Raw genomic sequence first — 27,369 nt, forward strand, 5'->3', positions numbered from 1 at the left:
TGAAGCCGTGGGCAGACAAACATTTTAGTGGCAAACCATGAACGTTTCAACAGGGCTCGACACCGACTCACAAAGCTCAAGTGAACCAAGAATGGCTTAAAATCAACGTACCGAACTTCATAACGTCCACACAATGGTTCTCAAATTCACCAGACGCGAATCCAATGGATTATTCTCGTTGGGCCATTTTTGGAGAGCAAGGTCCAAGCTAAAAGATTCACCAGTTTCTTGGCGCAGAAAATCACCATTGTCCGCGAGTGGGCAAAAATACCTGCAAGTCACATTAGGACAGCTTGCGATTCGTCTCTGGACCGTTTCAAGGCCATAGTCAAGGCAAAAGGTGGTCATATCGAGCAATAATGTAATATTTTCACACATTTTTTACTTTGAATTGAATAAAAGTAATTTTCCAAACTAAATTTATGGCCTTTTTAATTGGTTACACTTCGAGTGCCGGACCCGAAAGAAATTTTATTCGTCTCCATAAACGGCCTGATTATAGCGCTTTGCTTCAACTAGTCACCTCCACGTGTTGTGTGGTCTTCCGCACCTGGTCTCCCTATATTAAGCCAGTATAATTCCTCATGAGCTTTTGCCACTTAACACTTACAAAAATGTGATGTAATTTCAAAAACGACGTACAACTGTCAATTTCATTTTCAACACTTTTACAAAAAAACTGCCGAATATAGTCAATGATATGTTTAATAGTTTCGTTTTTTTTCAAATCTCGATAATTATATTTTCTTTTAAACTCTTTTTTATAATTTTGTTTAAGGGTAATGGTAATGGTTGTACGGGCTAAGAGCTTTACGCATTGCGATCAGATTGATCTATTGGGCGCCCCTAATTACTTAATTATAATTATTTAGTATACCGAGGAATCGAACCAGCTCCTTAGGAGGGAGCAATTGTAGGTCTTCCTCCTCTAGTAGGTACGCGCCAAATATTCTGTGTCTTCTGTGGCCCAATGCCTCACAATTGGTGATTAAGTGTTCCATAGACTCCTCATCATCACAGCAGGACCTGCATAATCTTGTACTAGATAATCCTATTGTGTTAAGGTGTTTATTGCAGCAAATAGACCTGTAAGTGCTTCACAGAGTAATATGAGCCTCTTTTTATCTAGAGTTAGGACAGATTTTGCTCTGTTGGCATTGAAGTTCAAAAATTTTTAGGAGTGAATAAGGCTGCCGTTCCAGAATTCCCTGATTTTAGTTTGGATCCCTTTTTGGTTTCCTGTTTTATTTTATTTCTGTTACAGCCGAAAAATGGGGTTGGCCCCATAAATAGCCCTTCTGCCCCTTTTTGGCATACAAATCTGCCTTCTCGTTTACTTCGTGTCCCCCATGTTCTGATACCCAAATCAGTGAGACCTGATTATGAGTGGCCAGTTTGTTGAGTGCATTGTTAAACTCTGTTAGGACTTTTTACCTGACCGATTGGCTGTCCGAAAGTATTTAAATTTTTATTTTCTCGAACAGTCTTTTGGAAATGATTTACACTGTTTCCATTAATTTTGTTTAACAAAAAAAAAAATAAAATAAAATCGGATTTTAGGATTTTAAGAATTAGAATGCGTCCCTTAAATAATTGGAAACTACAGATTATTATTATTTTTGTTTTTTTAATAATATGCATATGATAAACATACATTTACAAAATTACTTTATTCAAAATTTTCAAATGGGTCTGGCTACACACAGACAGTTATGCTCAATTACTCATATAAATGTGCGTGTATGTACAGCGTATGGAGAAAACTTAATAAAATTTAGTTGTAAATACAAATTCTTATACGTTTATAATGGATGGAATGTAGATTCTTTTAATAATTTTTTATATTTTGATATTGTCTTAAATTATTTATAAAATATGATATTGTACTTAACAATAAACTCCAAATGTGTATGAGTAACAAACATATTTCGCCTAAGTTTATGTAGAAACAAATGCTACCATTGGGCAGAAATTGTCCTTATATTACAACAAAAAGAAAATTATAATAAAAAAGTATAATAAAACAATGAGAACTTGTTTTTTTTTTTTTTTGTTTTGAATTTTCGAGCCCAATATCAGGCAGTACCTTAATAAAGTTTTAACATGAATAGAGATTTTTAAATATTTTATTTAAATATCAACCAAACGATTTATATGCATTATGCAATGACAAACAGGTAATACTTATAATAAAAATAAAAAAAATACCCAAAAAGTACGAATTAGAAATATTTCTCTTAAGAATTTAACAGTTACAAACATCATCTTCTGTGCTTAAATGTATACCTTTGCTTGTTAATCAGTCTATAAAGCTGGACTTTTGCTCTAAATTTACTTACAATAATAACTTAATACATTTTTTATTAATAACTAAGCAGAATTTTATTATATTTATATTTTTTTCGCATTTTAATTATAAAAATTTCAAACAAAATTAAGTCTTTAGCAGATATGCGTGTATACAAGCATTGAGAAGAAGAATCAATATAAAAATATTTTCATATATGAGGACCCTTAGTTAGTTTTGACATAGAGTAGAGCTAGAAATGAAATCTCTCTTAGAAGTACCCCTTTTGGCATAATTTCCGAGCAATAAACGAGATTTGTCGATTTTTTACGCCCTTTCACCTGTTAGCGAACAGAAAGAAAGAAAGAAAGAGAGAGCATAAAAAAACGGAAGGTAACCCAAAACAAGGATAGAAAAGCACCCATTTTGATAAAATTTCAGAGCAATAAGTGAGATTTGTTCTTTTTTATACACCATCTTTACTCGTTCTAGAACAGCAAAGGAGACGAAAGGTAGAATAAGCAAATTCCTCTCTTTCAGAAAGAGTTCGTATTTTTATTTATTCTGCGTTATATGCTGTGCGTTTTTCAATTCTACCCTTTTCCCTGAGGGTATAATTTATTAAAATGTAACCACGCATAGCACCCCTAAAAAATTGCTGAACAAATTTCTCTTTGGTAGCAAATATTGGTACTAAATATTGTTGAGCTTCACTTCTATTATTTTGTCCAGTTTGAAGGCTGCTTCGTAATTGAAATTGAAAATGAAATGAAATTGAATAAATTGTCAACCAATTTGTCAGCTCACTTTCGCGAGTTTCTCTCTAGAAATTTTTTTAAATGCTTGATAAGGTGATAAATCGATTGATGACAGCTCTGAACTACACAGCAGATGCGATAGCACCTCCCGTTGGCTCTTCGTTGAAGATGTTTGCGGCCGGGCATTTTCCTTATAGAACACAAAACCCTTCTTATTCACAAGTTTTGACCACTTCTGGTTCATCGACTGCCTCAATTTAGTCAGTTGATGAGCGTAGAGAGCCAAAATGAGATCGTCTCATTATAAACAATTCCACTCTAAACACACCAAATATAAAGAAAAACCTTTTTGGGAGATAGCTCGAGTTTGGCCATCATTTGGGTCAACTCATTACCATTTGGTCACAATATTTTTCGACTGTTGATGTTGTTGTATGTGATACATTTTCAGCGCCAATTATCATCTGTTTCAAAAATGGTCTTCTGCCTAATTTTCAGATTGACTTAAGTGCGCACATGCAGCTTCATCCCCATGATTTTCAAAACTGTATCAACCGTTTCGACGATTTTCCTACCAGTGCGTGTTTGATCTTCAACGTCAATATAGCAAAATCTAAATCTCTGGAGCCACTACCTTTCTGTTGCATTCGATTCATTGCATTGGTTCTATAAACCGTAAACATTTTTTATGGCCGCCTGCTCCGACTTTTCACCGTGGGCTGAGCGACATCGAAGAGTGTATAGAATCTTCTATTTTTCTACCTTTATTTTGGTATCCCAACTTGTTCTACCAATCCCAAAGCTGTCAAGTAATTTTGAATAACACTTTGAACTTCAAGTTGAAAAAATGTAAGAGTTATGCGAAAGCCTCGTTTTGAAGAAAAAATTTTAATCATACATTAAATCAATAGATAAATTAAAAACAAGATCAGTAATCTGTTGTCTCATATTACTAAGTAAAGAGTTTTGTAGGAATAGTCACTTCTTATTCGTTTAGAAGGCTTTGGCATGATTCTTCTGGGAGCTCTCCTCATTGCTCGTTGAAGGGTTAAAATGATATTTTTGCCCTTATAGGACAACCAATGTGAGTAAAGGGAGTAGTCAAACAAAACTTGTATACACTGAAATATCAGAGATGTGGAAATAATCGCATCCTCGCAAGGGAAAATTATGTGAACACCCGAAAGATGATCTGAAGTTCTACTGGGAATCGTTAGAAAACAAATGAACAAGTGTAAGTCAATTTTCATACCACACAAAGTACTTTTAGTTTTAGATTTTAACAATTTTTAGAGAAAAATATTTGATACAGAAAAACTACTACTACCCTTTTCTCTCTGCTTCGTTCAGTTTAAACTTTAAGGTCAAATTGCATTGCAATGAACTACGAAGTGAATGAGCTCAAAAACATTTGCTTGAATTTATACTTCACATCGCCGTCATTGCGTTAAACTATTTGACCAACAACAAATTTAGTTTTTCATTTCCTCGTCCTAATGCGCATTGCTTCGTTCGTGTGCGGCTTTCTTTTGCCTTGACTTGTTCATATTTTTTGTTGTTATTATCTCTGTCATTGTGTAGGTGCGGCATTGTTGTCTTGCTTTCTTACGCCAGGCACAATAGCTTCTTCCATAGCGGTGGCTTTGGTGTGGATGGCAAGGTTGTTGGCGCGAGCCCCTCCCAAATTGCAGTGTCGAAAACCTCCTTGACTTTGTCCTGTAAAGACAGAATGAGTAAATAGGTGAATATTATTTACTTATTTATTTAAATTAAATACAACTTTAAATGGTTGCCCTACATGCAAAATTTTAAAGCTCTAGCTACAAGGCATTCGGCTGAAACGAATTTTAGAAAATAGCTATTGAAAGGGGTCAGAGGGCTAAAGCAATAGGAAATAACTGCAAGTGCAGGTTCTAATTTTTGAAGAAATGAAATGAAGAGGTTGTTTTTTAGATATTTTTTTTGTTGGCATAAAAAATGTCGAACCTTCGTTATATGCAAGGAAATTCATTACAAGAAAACAAATATCAAAAATCAACGTAAATTTTGTGCCTCTTCAAAGCGGTATAATGTTACATCAAAATTCACCTAGAATTTTTTATATAAATTCCTAAAAATTTTACATTTTTTTTTTATTTTGTACCAAGTTCGAAATTTTCTCATATATAGTATTCAACTAATACAAAAATTTGTTATGAATTAATCGTATATTGTTTTTTATTCAAAATATCCATTATGAGCTGCTATTTTCCTCTTTACTTCTAGTAACATTCGGATACCACGTCGGAAGATCTCTTCAATCCACAGTTCCATATATGAATGTAACCAATTTTTAATATATTCATATGAAGTAAACTGCTGTTTCGATAAGTTAGGTTCCACCAACCGGAATAGATGAGAATCAGAAGCAGCTATGTCCGGTGAATACGGCAGGTGAGGTAAAGTTTTTCTATTTAGTGTTCAAACAGATTTTGATCATGTATTATTTCTATCCCTGTGCGCACCATAAGTCAAAATCTACTCGACCAATCGTTTTCAAATGTTGCAAAGAACTTCTTCACATAATTTACCAGCTGTCTATGCGAGCTTGCTTTGTTTTTAAGAACTATTAATTTAACTATAATAGATTCGCCGATTTTTGAAGTGAAACTTCTTAGGTGTCGATGGACGAGTGAGAAATTTCAAGGTCATGCAACGTTTTAGGCATTTTCGTTCCGCGAGAGAGAAAAAAGATATAACGTAGAGGAAGAGGAGAGAGAGCTATACCTTATATATATCTTAGATTCACTTTAAGCTATTCACGTCTCCCTTTTGTGCGGTCCTTCGTCTTTTCTCCCACTCCTAAGGCTTTAGTCTAAGTCGTACGACGTTACTCCTATTGTAGGAGCAAGAGAGAACCACGTATACATTATATAAGTTAAGGCCACCCGCACAAATTCGCTAACTACAATTAGCTGATGTTATATTTTTGTTAAAGCTAAGCTTACGCTTCCCAACACTACTTTTGCCTACGTGACCAAGATCGAGCGACTTTATGATGGGGCATGCGCAGTAACTACCATTGCTCTCACACTTTACTCAAAACCAATTTTGAGGAAGAACTAATGAATTATGAGTTGCATGGCCTAGCCGAAAACGTTGGTGAAATTCCAATGAGCTGGGGTTTGATTGAGCGAAGCATTTAAGTTAAAATGGAGATGAAAGATTGACATTGAAACCGAAAGTTTAACTCGAGTTTTTATCAAGTTATTAAGTTATACAAGGCTTTAGAACATAATAGAGAGAAAAAGAGAGTGACGCGCAAACGTACAGCACTAACGCCATATTACTATAGTAGAGCGAAAGAGAGCAACATATTGTTAGAATAGGATAGATATTATTGCTCATGAGCGTGCCTTGTCTATGCAGGTTATAGTGTTAGACGCTTTATATGCGCACGGCTCTAACGCCACGCTAATACATCGCAGCGAGAGAGAGCAACGTATAGTTATTTTTGTTAATTTTGTCTATTTGTATTTTCTGCAAATGTTGTGAATTTATTTAGATATATATATTCCTTCTCTCTCTCTCTCTCTCTCTCATTCTCTCTCGGGTCTCTCCCTCTTTCTTTGCCTGCCTTGAAAGTTTCACTTCTGCCACACGCACTTTTTCTACTGGATTCGATTTGTTCTAAAATTTATACTTAAGCACTACATACAGTTTTGATTCTGCTTCGGAAAGCTCGTGTTATCAATATTTTATAATCGAAATTTATAATTTTCAAATGTTCCATTACTTTACCAAAATTTACTGAGTAAACTACCACTATCTGTATTCACTGTACGTATTTGAATAAATGTAACTCAAAAGTTGAAGAAATCCCAATATGACACTTTCTGAAATTACTGGCTATACCCTCAGCTATGAGGGTATGAAAAAAAAAGAAAGAAATCTGAAGGCGCTTGTTGAAAAATGGCAAATCCAAGGTTTTCTCAATCACTGTAGACCAAAAAATTTAATTTTTGAAAAAATTCAAAATTCTGCAAAAAAAATATTTTCAAAAAGAATGCTTAATTATGCAAACTACATAAAAATTTATAAAAATCGAAAAAGGAACCAGAAATATTTCACTTCACTATTCATCTTCATCGAATGGTCATTTTTTGACAACGCGCTTGAAAAAAATTAAGCTCGATAGATGCAAGCAGCTTTTTCGGTGGCACACGGTCAACAGCCATGAAAATATTTTTTTCACAGATGAAAAAATTTTCACTGTTGAAGAAGTGTTTAATAAGTAAAACGACGACGAAATCTATCTCCTGGGTTTGCGGCTACTTAAATACAGTTTGGGCATGAGCTTAAGTGTGAAGCTAAGCACGAATTATTCGTTTGTAGGAAGCCTGTCTTCAGATAGGATTACTTAAACTGGTGAAGTTTTAAAGGCCCAAATGCTTCTGAGAGCGTCAGCATAATATGGTGATTAGACAAGTCGAGTGTTAGTGGGAGCTCCCCAGTTCAATTGAAGATAAGATTAGTGTTCTAAGTAAGTTCGTACAATTTTCTTCGTGTGCAAATAATTTGTTGAGGTTAAGTAGCTTATAATATCAAGCCTCTTAGCTATATACTTACATGTACAATGCAATACATACACTGTTACTTAAGGCAAGGAGTCGAATAAAGCCCGCAATATCTTGAGAAGTGTGTTAGAAGTTAGATAACTTTGTGAAAGTTATTGTATAAGCTGTGTGCGCTTGAGTATACATTTTTAACCGTTGCGCAGAATTTGCGGTTTGGTAAAAAGCTTTTCACAAAATTGTAATTTTTTGGTCCAACTTTCCACTCATGAAGTTGGCTTAAAACTCTGTGTTGAAAAATTCGGCCGAAAGCCTTTTGAAGGTCTAGGCTGGGTGCGAATGGTCATTAATGCTATTGACCCTTGATTTCTTTTTAGAGGCCCTTGATGCTGGCTAATGAAGCTATTGAGAGTCACGAAACACTTTGCCTTTTTATAAACGATTACTTCCTTGATTTTTCCAAGCAGTAATGTAGTGATTTTGGTAAGTACCCAGATATTCCAGTTGACGGTTTTTTAGGCTTTGGGATGACGGAAAGATTTTCAAACTTGTGGGTACAGTCCACTCTCAACTATTTTATTGTAGGAGGCCTTTATAGAGATGCAGGAGAAGATTTATTAGCATTTGAAGTGAAAACCGATCTAATCCGGGGATTTTGCTCTTTCTGGTGTTTGTTGCAAATTCAAAACTCGCTGAGAGGTACTAAAGTTTCAATTTTTTTGCGAAAGTAGAGGGATTTTAGATAATATTTTTGGTTGCAAATTTTCTGAACACCAGGTTTGCGTGAATATTTCATATTTAGAGAAATCGGATGCAAATAGATGCAAATTAATTTGCTATTCCACTTGGATATTTTTTTTTTTTTGTCGTTTATTTGCAATCTATTTTTAAAATAATAAGCAAATTATCTAACTATTAACAATTTGACTTATATTATTGAGCTCCACTGAGGTCAATAATGATATATATGTATACTACGATTAATGTACACTTATATTCAGACTTATGTGTTAGATTTTAATACATTTTAATATTAGATTTATCTATTAGGTTCTGAATGGAATGTCTAATACATGATGTCTTTTAAGTCTATTAATTTCATTAGTTTCATCAAGTAATGCAATTGCTAGCGGGTTATCGTGATAACTTAATCTCTGTAAATATTTTGTGGTAATTTTTTTAATTTCATCTTTTATAAAGGGAATTTTTAGATCAGTATGTATGGCTTTATTTGTGACGAACCAGGGTGCACTTGTGATAAGCCTTAAAGTTTTTGACTGATATCTTTGCAGAATTTCTATGTTAGAATTGCAAGCAGTTCCCCACAGTTGTACTGCGTAGGTCCATACTGGCTTTAGTATAGCCTTATATATTAATATTTTGTTATTTAGATTAAGTGTTGATTTTGGTCCTAGTAGCCAGTAAAGTTTGTTTGTTTTTATCTTTAACTGGGTTTTTTTTGCTTGAATATGGCATTTCCAGGTTAGCCGTTTGTCCAAATGTATGCCAAGGTATTTGACCGTATCATGTTTGGGAATTATATTACCATTTAGATAGAGTGAAGGGCATTCTTTCCGTCTCAATGAAAACAAAACATGCACAGATTTGTTTGTGTTAACTTTTAATTTCCATCAGTCCAGCCACGTCTGTATCTCGTTTAGTTCTATCTGAACTAGATTGGTTGCATCAATTGGGGACGGACTTGAAGCTAGTATAGCGGTGTCATCAGCGTATGTAGCCATTAGGACATTTTCTGTTTCGGGTATGTCAGATGTAAAAATCGTATAAAGTATAGGACCGAGTACGCTACCCTGTGGTACTCCAGCTTTTATGTATCTAATATCAGTTATTTCTTCATTTACCTTAACGTAAAATGATCTTTCGGTGAGGTAAGACTTTAGTGTTAGATATTGGGATTGTAAAAATTGTTTATTCGGGTACTTGGTTTCTAGTTTTAAAGAATATTTGTATTTAAAATATACCACGCTTGAAATAATTTTACAATCAAACTGCTTTTGCATTCTAATGTTCGGAATTAGTGTTTTATGGGCAGGTTTTAAAATGAGAGGGGAAAAACTATGTTTTTGCTTTGAAAATTATCAGATAAAATGCGTCAAACGCAACCCAGTAAACATTCAAATATAGACCTCAGAGAATACGTTTATCGACCTGTTTTTGACGGCGCACAAATACTATCCTATTATAGTTATAAAATATTTTTGTTTCTGTTTACCTGTGTTGCTGAGGAAGTCTCGATGTATTTTGCGCCAACAGTCGCTGCCAAATCCCAGGCATCAGCATATGAAATTGGTTTTTCGCCATTAAGCTGATTAAATGCAGGAACAAAATGCACAAGCGCATGGCGTAGGTAGTGATGAGAACACATACATATACACAACACGGTAAATTTGAGCAGAGTAAGCAGCAGAATCACATCAGTTGTGTGTTGATTGGTGTTGTTCAACGTTTTCATCCAGCATAAGCCAATGAAACAAAATAAAATAGAATAAATTCATGCTACATATATTTCCATAGTGATAAAATAGTAAATATGTGGGAGCCGCTAGCGATTTCATCCGCAACATTTGTGACAAAGTTGAACCAGCATCGAGTGCGTATACGCCATGTAGTGTCACAAAGCTACGACACGTGTGTTATTTTTTTTTTTCGACTATATCTCTTACTGACGTATGAAGCGCATACACACCCACATAAATACCTATGCACATGTACAACGGCCACTTACCTGCAATTTATTCAACACTTGCGCATCGTTGCGTAAGTCCGCCTGTGTTCCGACGAGTATCAATGCGGCTTTTGTCTTTGAGAATTTCGGCGCCCACTTCGTCTTCACAGCATGAAACGTATCTGGCTTTACCACAGAGAAGCACAAGAGAAACACATCGCTGTCAGGATAACACAGTTGGCGCAATTTGTCCAATGTATCCTGACCGGCAGTGTCACAGATGGTTAGGTGTACAGGACTGTCGTTAACCAATACATCCGCTGAAACGATAAATTTGAGAACGATGCAAATGAATATGCCAATACAGAGCTAACGAAAGCTATGCAAATATCTATGAAATGAGTGTAAAAATGAAAACTACGCGAAGGAAGGTGTGTTTCTTAGCAACTAAGGGGTGAGAGAAAATACAATACATATACTGCTTGCGAAAAAACTAAAGCACCAGCTTTGACTAATTTTCTTCTTTTTTTCAGATTTTATAATATATTTTTTTCGTAAAAAATTAATATTAAAAAAAATAAATAAATAATAAACCAAAATTTCAACTTTTACACAAAATGCATAGAAACGCGAAACATTTTTTTTTTAATTTTCACCAACAATTTGAAAGGAAATTTGATACGCAGTTTTCCTTTATTTTTAAAAACAATTTTTTGTTCTTACATTTTTTTTTTCTACAATTTTTTTGTTTTTTACATTTTGCGCATTTCTCTACTTAAAACTTCTACTACACAATGCAAAAGTGCATTCGTTATACGAAGTTTGTTCAAAAAATAATGTGAATCTTCAAATTTCGCGGGCTACGTACATTCAACTTCCAATTATTTTTTTTTTTTGTGTTGGTACACTCGTCTAGCAAACATGTTCACGGTTTCAGCAATATAGCCTATTTAGTTTGTTTGTGAGAGACATAAATAAGACAAGTGTTTTGTGTGTTCCGCGATTATCTGCTATCGAAACAATTTGCATCAAATTTTGTGTTAAAAATGGAATTAGGTGCTCAAAAACACTTGAAATGTTGACAGCGGCATACGGTGACAGTCTCTGAGTCAAAAAAATGTTTACAAGTGGTACACGCTTTTCACAGAAGGCCAAGAAGATGTGAATAACGTCACTCGATCTTGACGCCCCAGCACATCAACAACCGATGAAAATGTTGAGAAAGTGAAGAAAATTGTTATGGAGAATCGTCGAATTACAATTAGAGAAGTTGCTGAGGATGTCGGCTCATGCCATGCAATATTTTCGGAAATTTTGCGCATGAAGCGTGTGGCAGCAAAGTTCGTTTTTGCTGAATTTTTACCAAAAACAACGTCGCTAGAGCATCGTTCAGAAATTGTTGAATGACGGCAACGATGATTCAGATTTACTTAAAAGGGTCATACATAACTGGGGACGAATCAAGGGTATGTGGTTAAGACATTGAAGCTAAATCCCAATCGTTCCTATGGAGGAGTCCAAGAGAGCTAAGACCAAAAAAAGCAAGCTAAATTCGATCAAATGTCAAGGTTTTGCTCACTGTTTTCTTCTATTATCGTGGCGCAGTATATCAGGAGTTCTTACCACAAGGTCGTACGGTAAATAAGGAGGAAGACCTTGAAGTTATGCGCCGTTTGCGAGAAGCAATGCGAAAAAATCTCCTGGAATTGTAGAAAAAAAGCATGGCTTTCGCATCATGATAATGCACCTGCTCAGTCATCTTGTGAGAGATTACACACATACACAATTGGCGCGTACACCCTTTTTAGGGTGTTTGGCCGAGCTCCTCCTCCTATTTATGGCGTGCGTCTTGATGTTGTTCCACAAATGGAGGTACCTACAGTTTCAAGACTTTTCTGAACGGCAGATATTTTTATGAGAAGATTTTTCATGGCAGAAATACTCTCGGAGGTTTGCCATTGCCTGCCGAGGCGCGACCGCTATTAGAAAAAGCTACGGCGGCACAAGTGTATTATATCAGAGGGGTACTACTTTGAAGGAGATAAAAGAGAAGTTGATGAATTCACCTTATTTTTTTAACACACAGCTCATATATAGACATTAAAGCAATACCAAAATCATTTTAGATTGCTTTTTATTATAACTCAATGGAATATAATTTAATGGACTATAATTACATGGACTATGAAACTGCTTATTTATTTTATCAAGCTCTGATTAAGAACTATAAAATGTTTATGAAATTTTTTCGAATTTATATAAATTTTGTACAGAGTTGGAAACTTTGATTTATTGATATTTGCTTAGGAATGAGCTATATTTTTACAAAAAAATTATTAAAATTAAAAATAGTATTGTAGAATAACTACTATTGGACTGTGTTATTAAACTAACAGTTTTCTCGGGAAAATAGGCCTGAAAGCTCCAAAAAATTCAACTAAGGAAAGCAAATATAGGATCACTTATATACATTTTTAAATTATTTCTTCTGCATATTCATTTAACTGAAGTTTGTCCATGGAGCAAAGTGGTGTCAAATAAAATGAATTCAGTTTGGCTCAAAATTTCACGTGATTAACTTCGAGCGGGTTAACATCGCGCTCAGATTGCATTGAAAAAGTGTGAAAATAATGTGTTACTTAACTGCTTTAAAGAAGCATATACTTTTTGTTGGATGTGTATTCTAGATCCTTACCACGACTAATCTATAGTAACCTTCACATGAAAGCCATCCGCATTTTTAATGCCAGCGCACCCCAGCAACTGTCATGATGCAAGCGTTTCAAAAAAATCGCCTAGAGCGAAAAATAATATCCCATCAGAATAGAGATGGTTTGTAAAGAGTAGCTTCTAAAGGCATACATTTTTTGCAATTTACGAAGAGGGCATAGTAACTGGAGCAAAAGTGTACCAAGGAAATGCCCTGAAGGACGTGATGAAGAATGTGACAACAACTATCTTTAATATGTCTTTCCACAAGGCTCTAAAAACCCCAATATTGGTTAAGGAATACTCCGGATTTTGTCAGTTTATTTATATATTCGTCTAGTGGATTAATTTATTTTTTGTTTTCCCCTAATTCACTCCTCTCGGGAGCATAAAGCCTCGACAAGACTTGTCTTGCGTTGGTTTCGTTAATCTATTTGATTTCTGACAGGGTAGGTAATTAGCCACTCTTAAGTGGTGGAAATGCCCACCTGTCGTTGCTTAGGACTATTGTGCGGGAGTAAGGATAGAATGCATAAGGTTTTGGGTTTATGGACTGAGTTTGTTGTTGTTTTTTTTATGTGTTGTAGAAACAGGGAAAGTAGGTGAATTTGAAAAAGTGCGAGAACCGTGCTTTACGTGGGATTCGAACCCACAACCTCTGGAATAGCAGGACTTACGCTAGATTATCGAGGCCGCTTGGATTAATTAGAGAATTAAATAAATTTGACGACACACAACTCCTGTTATGACAAGGTTTCCACATAAAGAGGAATCTACCTGAAGCCAACTTAATCATCAAATACCAACAGATCTTGCAAACTCTATGTAGTTAATTGTCAACTAATCGCATTTGTCATTTTTTTTTAATCACTTATTTTAAATTATCTTCTAAATGGATTTGAAGGCATTGGCCCTTCAATACCACTCTCATTCAAGATATTTATTTAAAAGTTAATTACTTATTGTTTTTATAAATTAAAGTATTTATTGTCTAACCACGGCTATATTATTTTATGGAAGAAAAAAAAAATACTAATTTAATTTTCCGCATATATTGTAAATTTTGATCAATGTAGAGGTATCAGATTTTAAATTGATTGTGTGAAACCCCTAATGGCATTTATTTTTTAAATATTAAGATTAAAGATAATCCATTTCAAATGTTGGCCTCAACTGCGTCGTAATTTATCGCTAAGTTTATATGGCGCTCTGACTAGATAAACCTATCAGAAATGTCCCTTTAAAAGCACTCTGTGCCACAACTTTCTACTGCAAAATCTCTAAGGTTGAAAAATCAAAGACAGCCTCTTATTATTATTTAAATTTTATATATATTTTTTTTATGTTCAGCCAGAAAGCAGCAGACCGAGTTTTTCCATCTCCTTCTTCGAACTTTTTCCATGCATTTACCAGAGCTCCAAATTAATTTCGGCATATGGATTGCATGCCTTTTATTTAGGCAGACAGTAAAATTATTACCTCGTCAATATAACAACATACATATGTATGTGGAAAAAATAAAACTTGAATATCTGATGTCAAAAACAACAACACAATTAAATATAATCTTAATATAATATTAAATTCTACTGATTTCCCTTGATAATTGACAGTTTGCTGAAATTAAAGAAAAAATAAATGCCAACATCAAAATGTCAAAAGAACAAAGTGAATCGGGAATTCAATTTGAGATAACGTACACAAAACATTACAAGGGAAAATATTTAATTTTAAGCTCATTTAACACGTCTACTAGGGAGGATTTTTTGCTTCAAGTAATCGTTTGCGGCTGGTAGGCATGTTGACGTGTGAGTTTGCTTATATGCGTGTATAAGTATTGATGTTGGCAAGGAAAGTGAATAACTCTCGGCATACCTAGAAAACACACGCAGGCTTATTGAATTTTTGTGGCCGCCATATGAATTTGGCTCCTTCGTAATTTTCTTGTCATCTCACCACTCTTCTCTCTACAAGCGTCGCAAGGTGTGAATTTGCTTTCGTTTATGGTTTTTTTTTTCTGCTCAGACATGCCTATTCATGAACGGATTGATTAACTGCAGTGAAATATTCAAATAAACTCCTAAGGAACTAGTTTCGTATTATTCACTTCTGGACTATCTCCAAATTAGTAGGCTAATCCAGGCGGCCACAAACTCAATTCTCCTTTATGGCAGCGAAGTATTGGGAAATGCAGTAAACTGCAAAGCCAAGCCAAAAGCACTGGAGGCTGAGCAACTAACAGCGGTACTCAGAGTTGTCTTAGCCTACCAAAATGTCTCTGGCGCTGCAGTCATTGTGATCAGTGGGGAGATTCCCGTCCATCTCATGACCCGGGAACGAATGCAGTCCAAGGCAGCCACTCTGTTGAGCACGGACTGAAGCGGACATTTGCTTTCGATGTCCGACTGGACCCAGGCTGTGAGCTGTATACAACACGAGATAGGTTGGAGTTTTTAATCTTCTTCCCTAACCTAATGCAATGAGCTGTTCACAATGGAACCAGTTCAAACTTAATCTACAGAGTGTGACATATTCCGCCTTGTAAGATATTTAGCATTGACACTGGGACATGTTCTTCATGCGTGGTTATGCTATTGAACTTTGACAATCGATAAAATTTACTTCAATCAGCCACCTCTTCTTTCTCCCATATACATATATGTGTTATCTATGTATATAATTAGCACTTACACACTTTTTGGGTGTTTGGTCGAGCTCCTATTTGTGGTGTGCGCCTTGATGTTGATCCCCAAATGGAGGGTCCTATAGTTTAAGTCGACTCCGAATGGCAGATATTTTTCATGGCAGAAATACACTCGGAGGTTTGCCAGTAAATCAACTCAAAATTTTGAACAATTGTTCACTCCGCGCTCTGTTAATCCAATCTTCACAGATCACCCATTTTCGTAGTAGAATTTACTTAACTTTATGAGGCTGACGTAGCAGGGGATGTGTTTACCTGAGATTGTGTTGGTGATACACGAAAAAAATCAACCAATGACACTTCGTTGCCCTCTGAACAACGACTGATTGGACGAGTGTGTGAATATATCTGCAGAATTCGGCTGCCGAATGCACAAGTGATGTGGCAGCCGAACTTTTCCTCACAATTTTCACCATAGCTAAATAGCAAACTTGGTAATCTATCATCCTCGTCCCCATGGTAAAATGATTTTTAGAGGTTTGCTCTTTAGCAGACCGATATTCGGCTCTGAGCGAATTTAACACAATCAGCTGATGTAGTGACCTCTCTTGGAATTTTTTTACAGAAAAGTGAGATTGTGTTGGTGGTATATAAAAAAAATATACTAATGACACTTCGTTGCCATCTGAACAACGACTGATTGGACGAGTGTGTAAATGCATGTGTAATGATCGTGAATAATTCAGCTGAATTTCCCAATCACAATTTTCTTTTTCACCATAGTTAAAGAGCAAACCTGTTTAATCAACTTTTAATATCATTTTTGAGGTTTTGCCCTTAGCTATGGTGAAAATCGAAATTGAACGAGTAAACTTCGGCTGCCACGTCACTGGATACTCAGCAGTAGTACTCTGCCGGCTCACACATTCGTCCAATCTGTCGTTGTTCAGAGGGCAACGAAGCAACGTAAGTAGAGACTGTGTTGATTTTTTTCGTATATAACTAACCCAATCTCATTTTTTGTAAACACATCCCCTATTACGTCAGCCTATCAGCTGATTCTGTCATATTTAGTGAGAGCCGGTTAACGATCTGACATTGGCAACACTTTTAAAAACATAAAAACTTATTTACATAATCCTAGGTAGCAACATAACCCTCTTATGCACCGAAAAGAGAAAAACTAACTATCGTAATTTAAGTATTTCGCTATAACCACCTTTAACAAGGCGATCCTTTCTTCATAAACTTTGAGGACAAATTAACTGCTAACACGAACGATGTATCGCATATAGCTTAGTATAGGGTGTTTTTTAAGTACTTCAGAATTCAAAATCATATATATTGTTGGAATGCATTTTTTCAAGTAGATAATTTTATGGGATTTATTATTTGAATATGATAACCGGTAGGTGTCCGCAGTGGCTATGAGTTACGTGACTCTTATTTGATATGGCTTTCAGCAAGCTCCTTATCTTTTGACTTCCAAGAAGCTTTCATCCAGAATAACTCAGTAAAATCATAGGCTAGGCTTTTTCTTCCATATAAAAATTCAAGCATGTAATTTTTATAGAAGAAAGATTGTAGGTAGGTAGGTATATGTAGCTAGAATTGGCAGTTTATAAAGCAACTCACATAGGCCATTGCCAATCGCTTGTGATATCATATTAGCAATTTACCTGCTACTCCTCATTAACCCATTTTGTTTTAAGTGCAAACCCATTGATCTGACGGATACTTATGTATATATTTTAATTTATGCCTGGTTGTGATGTACTTTTGTACGCTGAACATATTTCTGGGGCGCAAAAGGGCATATGGTGCTATGATTTTAAGAGGATAAAAACCATAAAAGCTGACGTGCTATAGATTTCAATTTATACTTATATCAAAGTTTTAATCTTAAACTATAAAAGCCATATATGGAAATTCCAGCCACTCAGTAATTTTTGATGAATAAAATATACAATAAAACGTATTGCGAAGAAATATAGTAAAAACCGTTACTGGCTCCTACGAAGCAAGAGATTCATGGGTTCTAAATTTCTGAAATTTACTAGAAGGTTTTTACAACATAGTGATAGTATACTGTTTTAGCAGTTGTCTAGAAATAAATAAGCTGTGTGTAAAGGGTGGCCACTTAGTAATGATAGTTTTTGCAATTGCCATGTAAAAGTTCCAAAGACAATCAACTTTGGTGATATTCAAATGGGTTTCCCATATAATCACGCACCATTTCACCATTCGAAAATTCCTTATAGTTGTTTCGGATGAGGCCAATTTTTAGCTCAGCGCTAGTGATATGCAAAGTTGCCGTTATGAATAGAATTCACAACTGTTTTACCAAGCATCTGTGCATCTATAAAGATTTACTAATATATTTTATTGTGATTTGCGGCATATCAGCACTATTTGACCTTATATAGTTTGAGCACTGTCAACAGACTTTGTTGTGAGTGGGTCGTCTGACCATACGAGCTCAAGTTCTAAGTCAAAGTCTTAGCTTACTCTTACTTTAGGCAAGTTGGAGGACAATTTGCGAGTTACTATTGCCAGAATAATTCCGCACATAAGGAGGCAAGTCATCAAAAAGTGCGCCGACAGCTGGAAGCATTGCCAACTAAACTCGGCCGATCATTTAAATGATGTGCTATTCCCTACATAATAGCCTGCGGTTGTAAAGTAATGCCAGTATCAGTTTGTCATCTCACACCGTTGTTGTTTTATTTAAATTTATTTTTCTTTCGCACTTATCTGGTCACCCTATATAAGTTGAAGTTTATGCACGAGAAATCTCCTGTATACTAAACATAAGTGGCATCAAGAGCCAAGTACTATCAATGTGATTGACTGTTGGAGATGGTAAGCAACAAATAAATACCACACACTGATTCATTCAACCACATATACATACACATAAACTTATATGAAAGTATGTATATTATGTATAATATATAAGTACATATATGCAGAAGTATTTGTGTACTCTATGATAGCACCTATTTAGTAATACGTCGTCACTTTTGTCAGCTTAGCAAACACAACTGACTTAAGCCGAGTAAAGAATTGTGCAATTTAGTGCGTAGGTAAGTAAATCTACTTATACGCGTGGATACATAAGCAATGTAAGTACGAGTAAGTGAGGCTTTGCACATTTGTGCTTGCCTTAAAGCAGAATTTTGCTATTGAGGCACTTCAAGTGAAATTTATAAGTCAACAAGTTTCCTAATTATATCATTGAATAAAGGTTTGCAGAAAGCTGGATTCGCACATAGTTACAAAATTAACTGACATTGGAAACTTTATCGTATACGCACCGCTTTCAATAACTATTGCACTAGGACTAACTGAGAAGTTTGGGCAACTAAATTTTTTTTTATTTTTATTTTAATAATGTGTGTATGCAAATATATTGTAGTTTATTCTCCTACAAAAAGCATATAAATCCAGGTATAAAAAAAAAAAATTCGAATAAAAGATTTTTTGAATAAATGCACACCTTCTAATCAGAACTCTTAGAAAAATTTCGAATATACAGTTTTATAGGGCATTAAGTTTAGATATAATTTCCTTTGAGTTTCAACTGGCCCAAAGTCGCGTGGAATTTCGACAATTATTTTATATTTTTGCTCACTCTGTTGTGCGTTCTTTACTCTGTAAGAATATTTGCGCTTTCGTTATATGGAGAAACTGCACAAGACCGCCATTAACGCTACTTCTGGGGCACTTGAAACCTGCACTATTATATCCCAATTCAATGGGCACACCCGATTTTTTTTTATTCTAATTGCGAGTTTGAAATTTGGATTTATACGGTTTTGTAAGAGGATGAATTATACATTGATACAAAATTATTAAAATTAAATAAAAAACAAATAAATTGTCAAAACTAGTCACTAGGTCCATGATCTATAGCTATTCAGCGCAATGTATAGCCTATGAAATAGGTGCATTCCAAAGTAAAGAGAACTTCTTATAAATAGATACATCGAAAAGAACGTAGGTTGGTTGGTTGGTTAGGTAGAGTGGTGATTCATCCAGAGTCCAACTAGCGCTTCTGCGTCATTTTTTGCCGCATCCTCGCTACCAACTTGTGTAACGGTTATTTACAGTATGACTATATCCAGTCTGTGCGGTTTAAGAAAACTTGTTCAGGTCTAAACTAGGCAGTTGTTTGAGACTCTCGGACAATGCTTTGCCCAGGGTTGACATTCCTTCCTTCCATAAGGCAGGGCATTCACACAGAAAATGGAAAATCGCCTCCATTTTCTCTGGCTGTTTAGAACTGTGTCAATTTCGTTGCTTGTTCCCCGACAGACCAAAAGCCAGTTATGACTGCCGTGAGTCTCCAGGCGTCCCGTCGTTTCATGTTTATCAATGTCGACTATTGCTTGAGGTTGTAGGTGGGCCATAACATTTTGTTAATTTTGTATTTCGTCTGGTCTCCCTATCTACAATCCGCAAATCGGAGGCATTTTGTATTGTATTCTTGATTAAACCCAGTAATGTGAATACCGATTCTGCAAGAACGTTATTCATGGGTTGTTGCCAGTGCGTCTACTTTTTCGTTACCTTCAATGTTCAGATGTCCCGGTTCTCAGATTAAGGTAACTTTATGGTTTTCACTCAAGGTGCTAAGGCTATTCCTACTTTTGTTCCACCAGCTTAAAGGTTGTTGTAGACGAATCCCGACGTTGCCCTTGGAAACGAAATCTGCGATTAACAACATTCAAGCTCCCCCAATGGCCAGTACTTCCACCTGGAAGACACTGCAAGCATTAGGAAGACGTACAGAGTTTTCAATTTTAGGTATATGGGAATATATGCCTGCTCGAGCACCACAATATAATTTAGAGTCATCTGTATAGACTGTAGTGTCCAAGTTTTTTAGTGAGAATCCCTTATTCCATTCCTTATGAGATGGAAAGAGAGTGGCAAAATTCTTATTGAATGTTACCGTCGGAACGATGTAGTCAGTCCTCACCGAGGTTAACTGAGTTTGTCGCAATAATAGACTAGCATGACTATACGTTTTTTTCTTTCCAGCGGCACGCTTCATTTAACCTAAATGCACTCATGGTTTCCATTTTTTTGATATGTAGATCTGTCGGAATGACGAGTATCAGTACATAAAGAGCCTCCCTGGGACATGATCTGATTGCACCGACCATTATTGCACAGGCTGATCTTTGTGTTCTGCCGAGTTATTTGGTATTGCTCCCAAGAGCTTTCCACCAAATTACCGAGGCGTATGATAGAATTGGTCATATAACCGCCTTATATCACCCAGAAGGTAGGTAGTGTCATTTGTTTACTATCCATACTGACCAAAAGTGTATACGTTTCTTAACGGAGTTACATAAATGAAAGACAAGAGAAGTTACAGAATGTATTTTTTCACACACTAAGAGGCGCAGAGGCTGATGTGTTTCGAAAATCATAATCTGATTTGGCTCAGAATATAATGTTATAACTATTCTTTCGAAATGCATATTAGTTATGTAGGAAACAATATATATTTTCTCATTATTTACATGCCTCTGACCATCTTTCAATTAAGTATTGGCTTTGTCCTGGCGCACCATAAACAGCCTGATAATTCCTTCGAAGTGTGCATAGTTTATGAATATTGGAGTAAAACAAGTCACCTGTGAAGTGCTAGAAAATGCAGCCCCCCAAAATAAATATAGTATAACAACATTTTGACTATGTTTCCTTCTTTTTTTAATTTTCATAAGCTGTTTAAAAAATTTAGCTTCTTCCACAACATATATCCTACAAAACAAAGTTTAAAATCTTGCACAAGACTTAGAAAAGTTCGACAAATTTCCAACTAATTAACTAAATTAATCAGAATTAAAAACTCAATTTCATTTGTTTGTATTGATTTCGTTGATCTGTGAATTTTAAGATGGGGAGGGGATTGGCCTTCCCCATCCGAGCAAGATTTCTGGGCGCCAGCTTTGCCTTCATACTGGCATGGTGGGTGAGAAGATTTCCTCCTCGCAGTTCGTTAGGTTATACCGCCTATGCTTGGTCGTTATAGTCTCATACGTATTGAACAGGGGGTACCATGGAAAGGTGGGCTTGACAGTTTGGAGGCATAGGCTTCATATTCGTGTCACCAACCCCATTAGCCTACATAAGATGGTGTTTAGTTGGTCCCGCTTGTTGAGGCCCCTTGTGTCTCCTAGCAACCACAGCAAATATATATATTTGGTGCACAGATTTATGGCCTATTGAATTTTGGTAATTATACACAATCCACAACAAATATTTTCTGTTATGTAGTTTTCGAGATATCGTTAAATAACGGCTTGGGATTAATGAAAAAGCGGTCGATCATACAAATACCTAATATCTACAAAACGTGTTAAGGGGCTCAACCAGTGTGACTGACAAAAAAACAGGTGGTTTTTGAAAATTTATTTTTAAAAAAGTTTTACATTGACGCAGGATTGTGGTGAAAAAACGAAATCCAAAAAAATCCCGCAGTTTTGAAAAAAGTATAAAAATTTAGCTTGAAAATGTGATAGTATTTCACATCGCAAATTTACAATTTTTATTAGATTGAAATATCGGAGGGTCATTCAATGTAAAAATGAATACTTAAAATGAGGAAACAAGATTCAAGTCGATCTTAAAATTAGTTTTTAAGTTACAGTGGCAGCAAATTAAGAAAACGCTATTTTGAGAAAAACGTTTTTAAAGAAAAAAATACTGATCTCACATTTATAAAACGATAAATATCATACCTAATCCTAATCTGCTATTCCAGGCCCATATAATTCACCTTCTTCTTCTTCAAAAAGTTGCTGCTTGCTTGCTGAAGCTCTCCTTCGAGCTGTTCGAGCCTCTCGTGTTGCTGCCTCGTGCCGGTATTCTGCTATGCGAAGCCTCGTTGCGTCTCGTTGATCGGCATAATTACTTGCTGCATATCCGATTTTTACTCCTGTGACACTGAATATCCTTAGGATGGATGAAAATCCATCATTGAATATTACAGTAGCAAGGTAATTAGCAATTTCAAGTGTTTTTAAACCGCTATGGAGGTGTTTCGGAGCAAAGTGCCACAGCAAGCCATTGTAACTTTCGTTGCTGTTTTGAGTGTTATTCCCTTTGCATCTATCAAGCAACTCACGTCTACTCAAGTCCTGGTATATTGGTTTTAGAATTTCTTGAACTTTTGAATCAAGTGGTAAATAATTATGCTTGAATTTTTGCATGTTCTGCCCCTGAGCCTCAGCAACACGATAAGTACACCAGCTGTCAACACCTTCTGGACAGTTTCCATGGTTTGGACTTTTATCACTGGAACTCAAATGATAAAATGTAGCCCAGATTTCTTTTTCCATCTCATCAACATTATCTTGGTGTCTTGTGATCGCTAGGCCATAGTATTTTTGGAGTTTATTGATCAGTTGGTCAGTTAATTTAACTGTACTTTTACTCCTTCCTCCCAAACCTTTATTCGTTTTTTTCGCGTTACGGCATCGTGTTCCCATCCTTTTTTTTACGTGTAAATAACACTCAAGTTTTTGTACGGGGACATCATATGGATCTAAATTTAACAATCCTTTATATGTAGCACTATAACCATCGCCAATATACCGCGTATATTTTACTCCATAATTTTGAATCGACCTTCCGAACATTTCCTTTACACTATCGACTTCCATTTTTGAGGCCGAACCTAAGTGATTTATATCGCAATCATCGTGCTGGGAAAGCCATTCTTCGTACTCTTCAGGTTCTGCTTCTTTCCTTCTCTCCCAGTATATACAACTTTGACAGAACGTAGATTTTACAATTGTATCTATGATCTTTTTACAATACTTCCCTACAAGAGTTATTACGCCAAAACGTGAAGTATGACCACGTTTTTTCCACGTACCATCTCCAGAAACTGTCAAATTTGTTTCTGAATTCTCAGCTTCTAATGTCAGCTTTTGCTCTTCTTTCACGGCTTTTTTAACTGATAAAGTATACACAGATTTAGCTGCCTTCAAAAAATTTTCGAAACAACCAGCGTAAGTAACATTATTGAATTTGCTCAGTAGATCCATCAAACCACAGAATAAATTCAAACCATTTATTCCGATACCTAGAAGTCGCATCACACCTACTATACGTCTATTTACTTCAAATGCATTTTCAATCATAGGTCCAGAGTTTATGTACGTTACGTCGCACTCACACATAACAGCAATCTTGAAGCCTAAACCTCTCGGATTTGTTTGATTAAAAGTAACATTTTTCTCACAAGTTTTACACTTTACTAGACTACTAATAGCAGTAAAAACAGACAAAAACTGAATAAAACAATAGCCGTGAGCAGGATCAATGATTATTTCTTCATCACCAGAAGGTAAAAGTTTTTCAGAAGCCGTGCTTGTATTTGCAGTGGATTGCTCAGACGTATGTTGATTTCCAGTGAATTTCCTTTTCTTCGATCTCGATCTATGCGTAGGTTTTATAAGACTACCTTTATGGAAAGTATCACTTGATTTCTCACTCATTTTCACTAATTTCGAATAAAAAATGTTCGAGGTGCTCTGTACCAAGTTTACGAAGGAACTGAATAAATCGTTAAACTGTATACGTTGAGCTGCCCTAAAAAAGTGGGATCGGCAAAAATGTACGAAAAATCTAACAGGTATACATATACAAAAATAAATATTTCTATTCTAAAGCCGTTGGAAGGATCCATAAGTCTATTTTAATACAGACGAGCCCAGCACTACCCAAACAATGACTCAAGAAGAAACTTGTTTACCTGACTCGGCTCAAGCGTTTTAGAAATACTGCGAAACTGTTTTAGTTACGCATCTAAAATTTTAGTATGTTTTTCTTGAAGGTATAGACAATCGAAAAATATGAAAAAAATTTTTTTGAATTTTTCAAAGTTTCACACTGGTTGAGCCCCTTAATTGATCAAGTTATAGATAATTAAAATTGCTATGATTCATTCAGGTACAATTTTTTTGTTAAAATTATTGAAATTCATATTTAAAAAGTGAGAATTTGGCGCGTACACCCTTTCTGGGTGTTTGGCCGAGCTCCTCCTCCTATTTGTGGTGGGCGTCTTGATGTTGTTCTACAAATGGAGGGACCTACAGTTTCAAGCCGACTCCGAACGGCAGATATTTTTATGAGGAGCTTTTTCATGGCAGAAACACACTCGGAGGTTTGCCATTGCCTGCCGAGGGGCGACCGCTATTAGAAAAATGTTTTTATTAATTTTGCTTTCACCGAGATTCGAGCCAACGTTCTCTCTGTGAATTCCGAATGGTAATCACGCACCAACCCATTCGGCTACAGCGGGTTTTTGTTTTTTTTTTGTTCTTTGCTAAAATATGAAATCGAATTGAATTATAAAACAAGCATATCAATAAGCTTTGAAGCGGTTCCATCATTAGCTTTTTCTCTAAAATTGACGATATGACTTGGATGGATTTTAAATATCAGTAGAACGGCACACCGCTCATCAAAACATACAATCTTTCGGGCAACAGGCTTACTGATTATATCAATCAGCACTACTGACGGTACCATTTGACAGCTTCCAAGCTACGATCAATAATGTATGCATAATCCCAAATATCCATATTCAAAAAAAACAATCTTAGGTGAAAGTCAGAGAAGTGATATTCGCAAGACCCGTAACCTAGAAAGCGCAAACATGGTCCTGGAAAATAGTGTTGAACGAATGAGTTAGCCATTTCTCAAATATTCTTCAAATTTATTTTTACTAATAAAGCAGAAATTATGTTTAAAAATACTGTTTTTTATGGCATTTCTGAAAAAAAGCTGAGAAGGGCCATGGTGGTTCGCTTGTTTCACATGTCTTTGGTGGAAGTTGCAATGAATGGATTTTGACTTTACGGACAAAAGCTTCACAATCATTTGCATCAAATGCCAACTGTGCATCGTTACTATTTATAGCTAATAAAACTTATTATCACGTTCTGCCATTGTATACTACTACAAATGCAAAGATACACAAAAGCGCGCTGCGACTTTACTCTCTCTATTAGCTGCACAATCGTGGGTATGTGATTTAAACTTTTTTTTTTTTTTTGTAATTTTTCTTATCAAGTCGTTTCCATTATTCCGTTAGATGCTTATCCTTTAGTGAAAGCCAATTATTTGGTTGGCATTGTTGAGTTGTGCTTCTGCATTTAAGTAAAATCCGTTGAGTTCGTTACTTGTAGTAACAATTGAAAATCTCTAAAGCTGCGCTAGCACAGCATTTTTCAATAGAAATTTTGAAAATTACTCCCTTTCTATTCACTCTTCGAGCACCATATGCGACAAGCTAAATTGAAAAGAAGCTAAACAGTTGGTTAAAAACTGTTGCAGTCATGTTCAATTAGGCGCTTTCCATTCTTGCACACTTGAACATACTATATGTATGAGTAACTATTCAATTGTGTGCATAATGCTTTGTAAATGTGTGTGTGTGGGGGTGTTTGCGTCATTGCGCTTAGTTCCACTTCCTTTTATAGCTCAATGATACACCAAATTAGCCACAATCGGTTAGAGTTGTTTAGTGGCAAGTATATATATGTGTGTGTGTGTGCGGAGGCGAGGAATAGTTATAACGATTTGTACTCACACAATGCTTAAGAATACAAAAAAACATGTATACATGCTTACACTTGAAAGTGTCTGCTCAGCAATTCTATTGAATCAGTTAAATGAAGTTGGTAGCACATTGAACAGCCTAAGAGGATTAACTATGGCCAATTGAAATTAGAGCAATCGTTGAATAAGCAGCACTAATACGAGGCGGACTATTCATAATTTTAGTTCGTACTACTCTAAGCTCGTATTTTCATGTTAAAACGTTTCATCTATCGTTAAAGTAAATTTGACTTTTGGCGATGAAGTACCACGAAAAGTTTAGACAGAGTTTACTGAATTGGTTGCTCACTTGAATGGATTTATTAATTCTTGCACAAGTCTGAGGAGAACTTATCGATTGAAGTTCAAACACTTTTTAATTGAACGAGACCATCTCAGTATAAACTGTGTTAAATAACTATAGCACTAGGACTTATTGACAAGTTTTGTAAATTTAGTGGTTTTTTATTTAAATTTAATAATTTTTTCATGCAAATTGTTTCAAACTTTGTGCAAATAAAAAAGAGTTTCTCAAAATTTCAATGAAATTTTCGCACCTTTTACACATAATTTTTAGAAAAATTTCAAGTACGCATATTTATAGCTCATTAAAATTTTGACCCCTCGGGTATATTTGAAGCCTTTGATACGTCATTCATTTGCTTACCCAAGGATCGGCTGACGTATTTTAATTTACTTTTGTTTTGCAATTCTAATTGCCTGAAGTCCTCTTAATACTATATAAATTACTAATATTTTAGAAATAAATGAATTTTTACGTAAAATGTGCTGCTTTTGCATACTACTCCAAGCAACCAAAAAATATTGTCTCAAATAAATCTGTACCCAAGGGATTAAATGCATAGCCCATTAAATCACAAAGAATAAGTTTCAAGTGGTTCAAAAATTGGCTTAATTTCTTTTTTAATGTTTTTGCTGGAAAAATACCCCAATTTTTAAAACTCAAGTGATGTGAACCTTGAACTTTTCCCTATACTTACGTAAAATTTCAGGAAAGTGCAGAAAAGATGGAGCTCCATTCTTTCATGTGGTGTTTCAAAAACCCTTTGGCCCTAATACGATATATGAAGGACTCAGAAAGTCCT

At 35.5% G+C, this 27,369-nt stretch overlaps 1 protein-coding gene across 1 annotated transcript in view; it reads right to left on the reverse strand.

Annotated features, from left to right (window-relative positions):
• Positions 1-1,627: 1,627 nt before the first annotated feature.
• LOC128858234 (AF4/FMR2 family member lilli) overlaps positions 1,628-27,369 on the reverse strand; it is a 224,593-nt gene continuing 198,851 nt past the window's right edge. Inside the window, exons 7-9 of the mRNA XM_054094325.1 lie at positions 10,345-10,604; positions 9,832-9,924; positions 1,628-4,761 (exon numbers count right to left, since the gene is read on the reverse strand). Coding sequence (XP_053950300.1) covers positions 4,651-4,761; positions 9,832-9,924; positions 10,345-10,604 — 464 coding nt within the window. The 3' untranslated portion in view covers positions 1,628-4,650. The remainder of the gene's footprint in view (positions 4,762-9,831; positions 9,925-10,344; positions 10,605-27,369) is intronic.

This window comes from Anastrepha ludens, chromosome 3, assembly GCF_028408465.1.
Source record: "Anastrepha ludens isolate Willacy chromosome 3, idAnaLude1.1, whole genome shotgun sequence".
Taxonomy (NCBI): domain Eukaryota; kingdom Metazoa; phylum Arthropoda; class Insecta; order Diptera; family Tephritidae; genus Anastrepha; species Anastrepha ludens.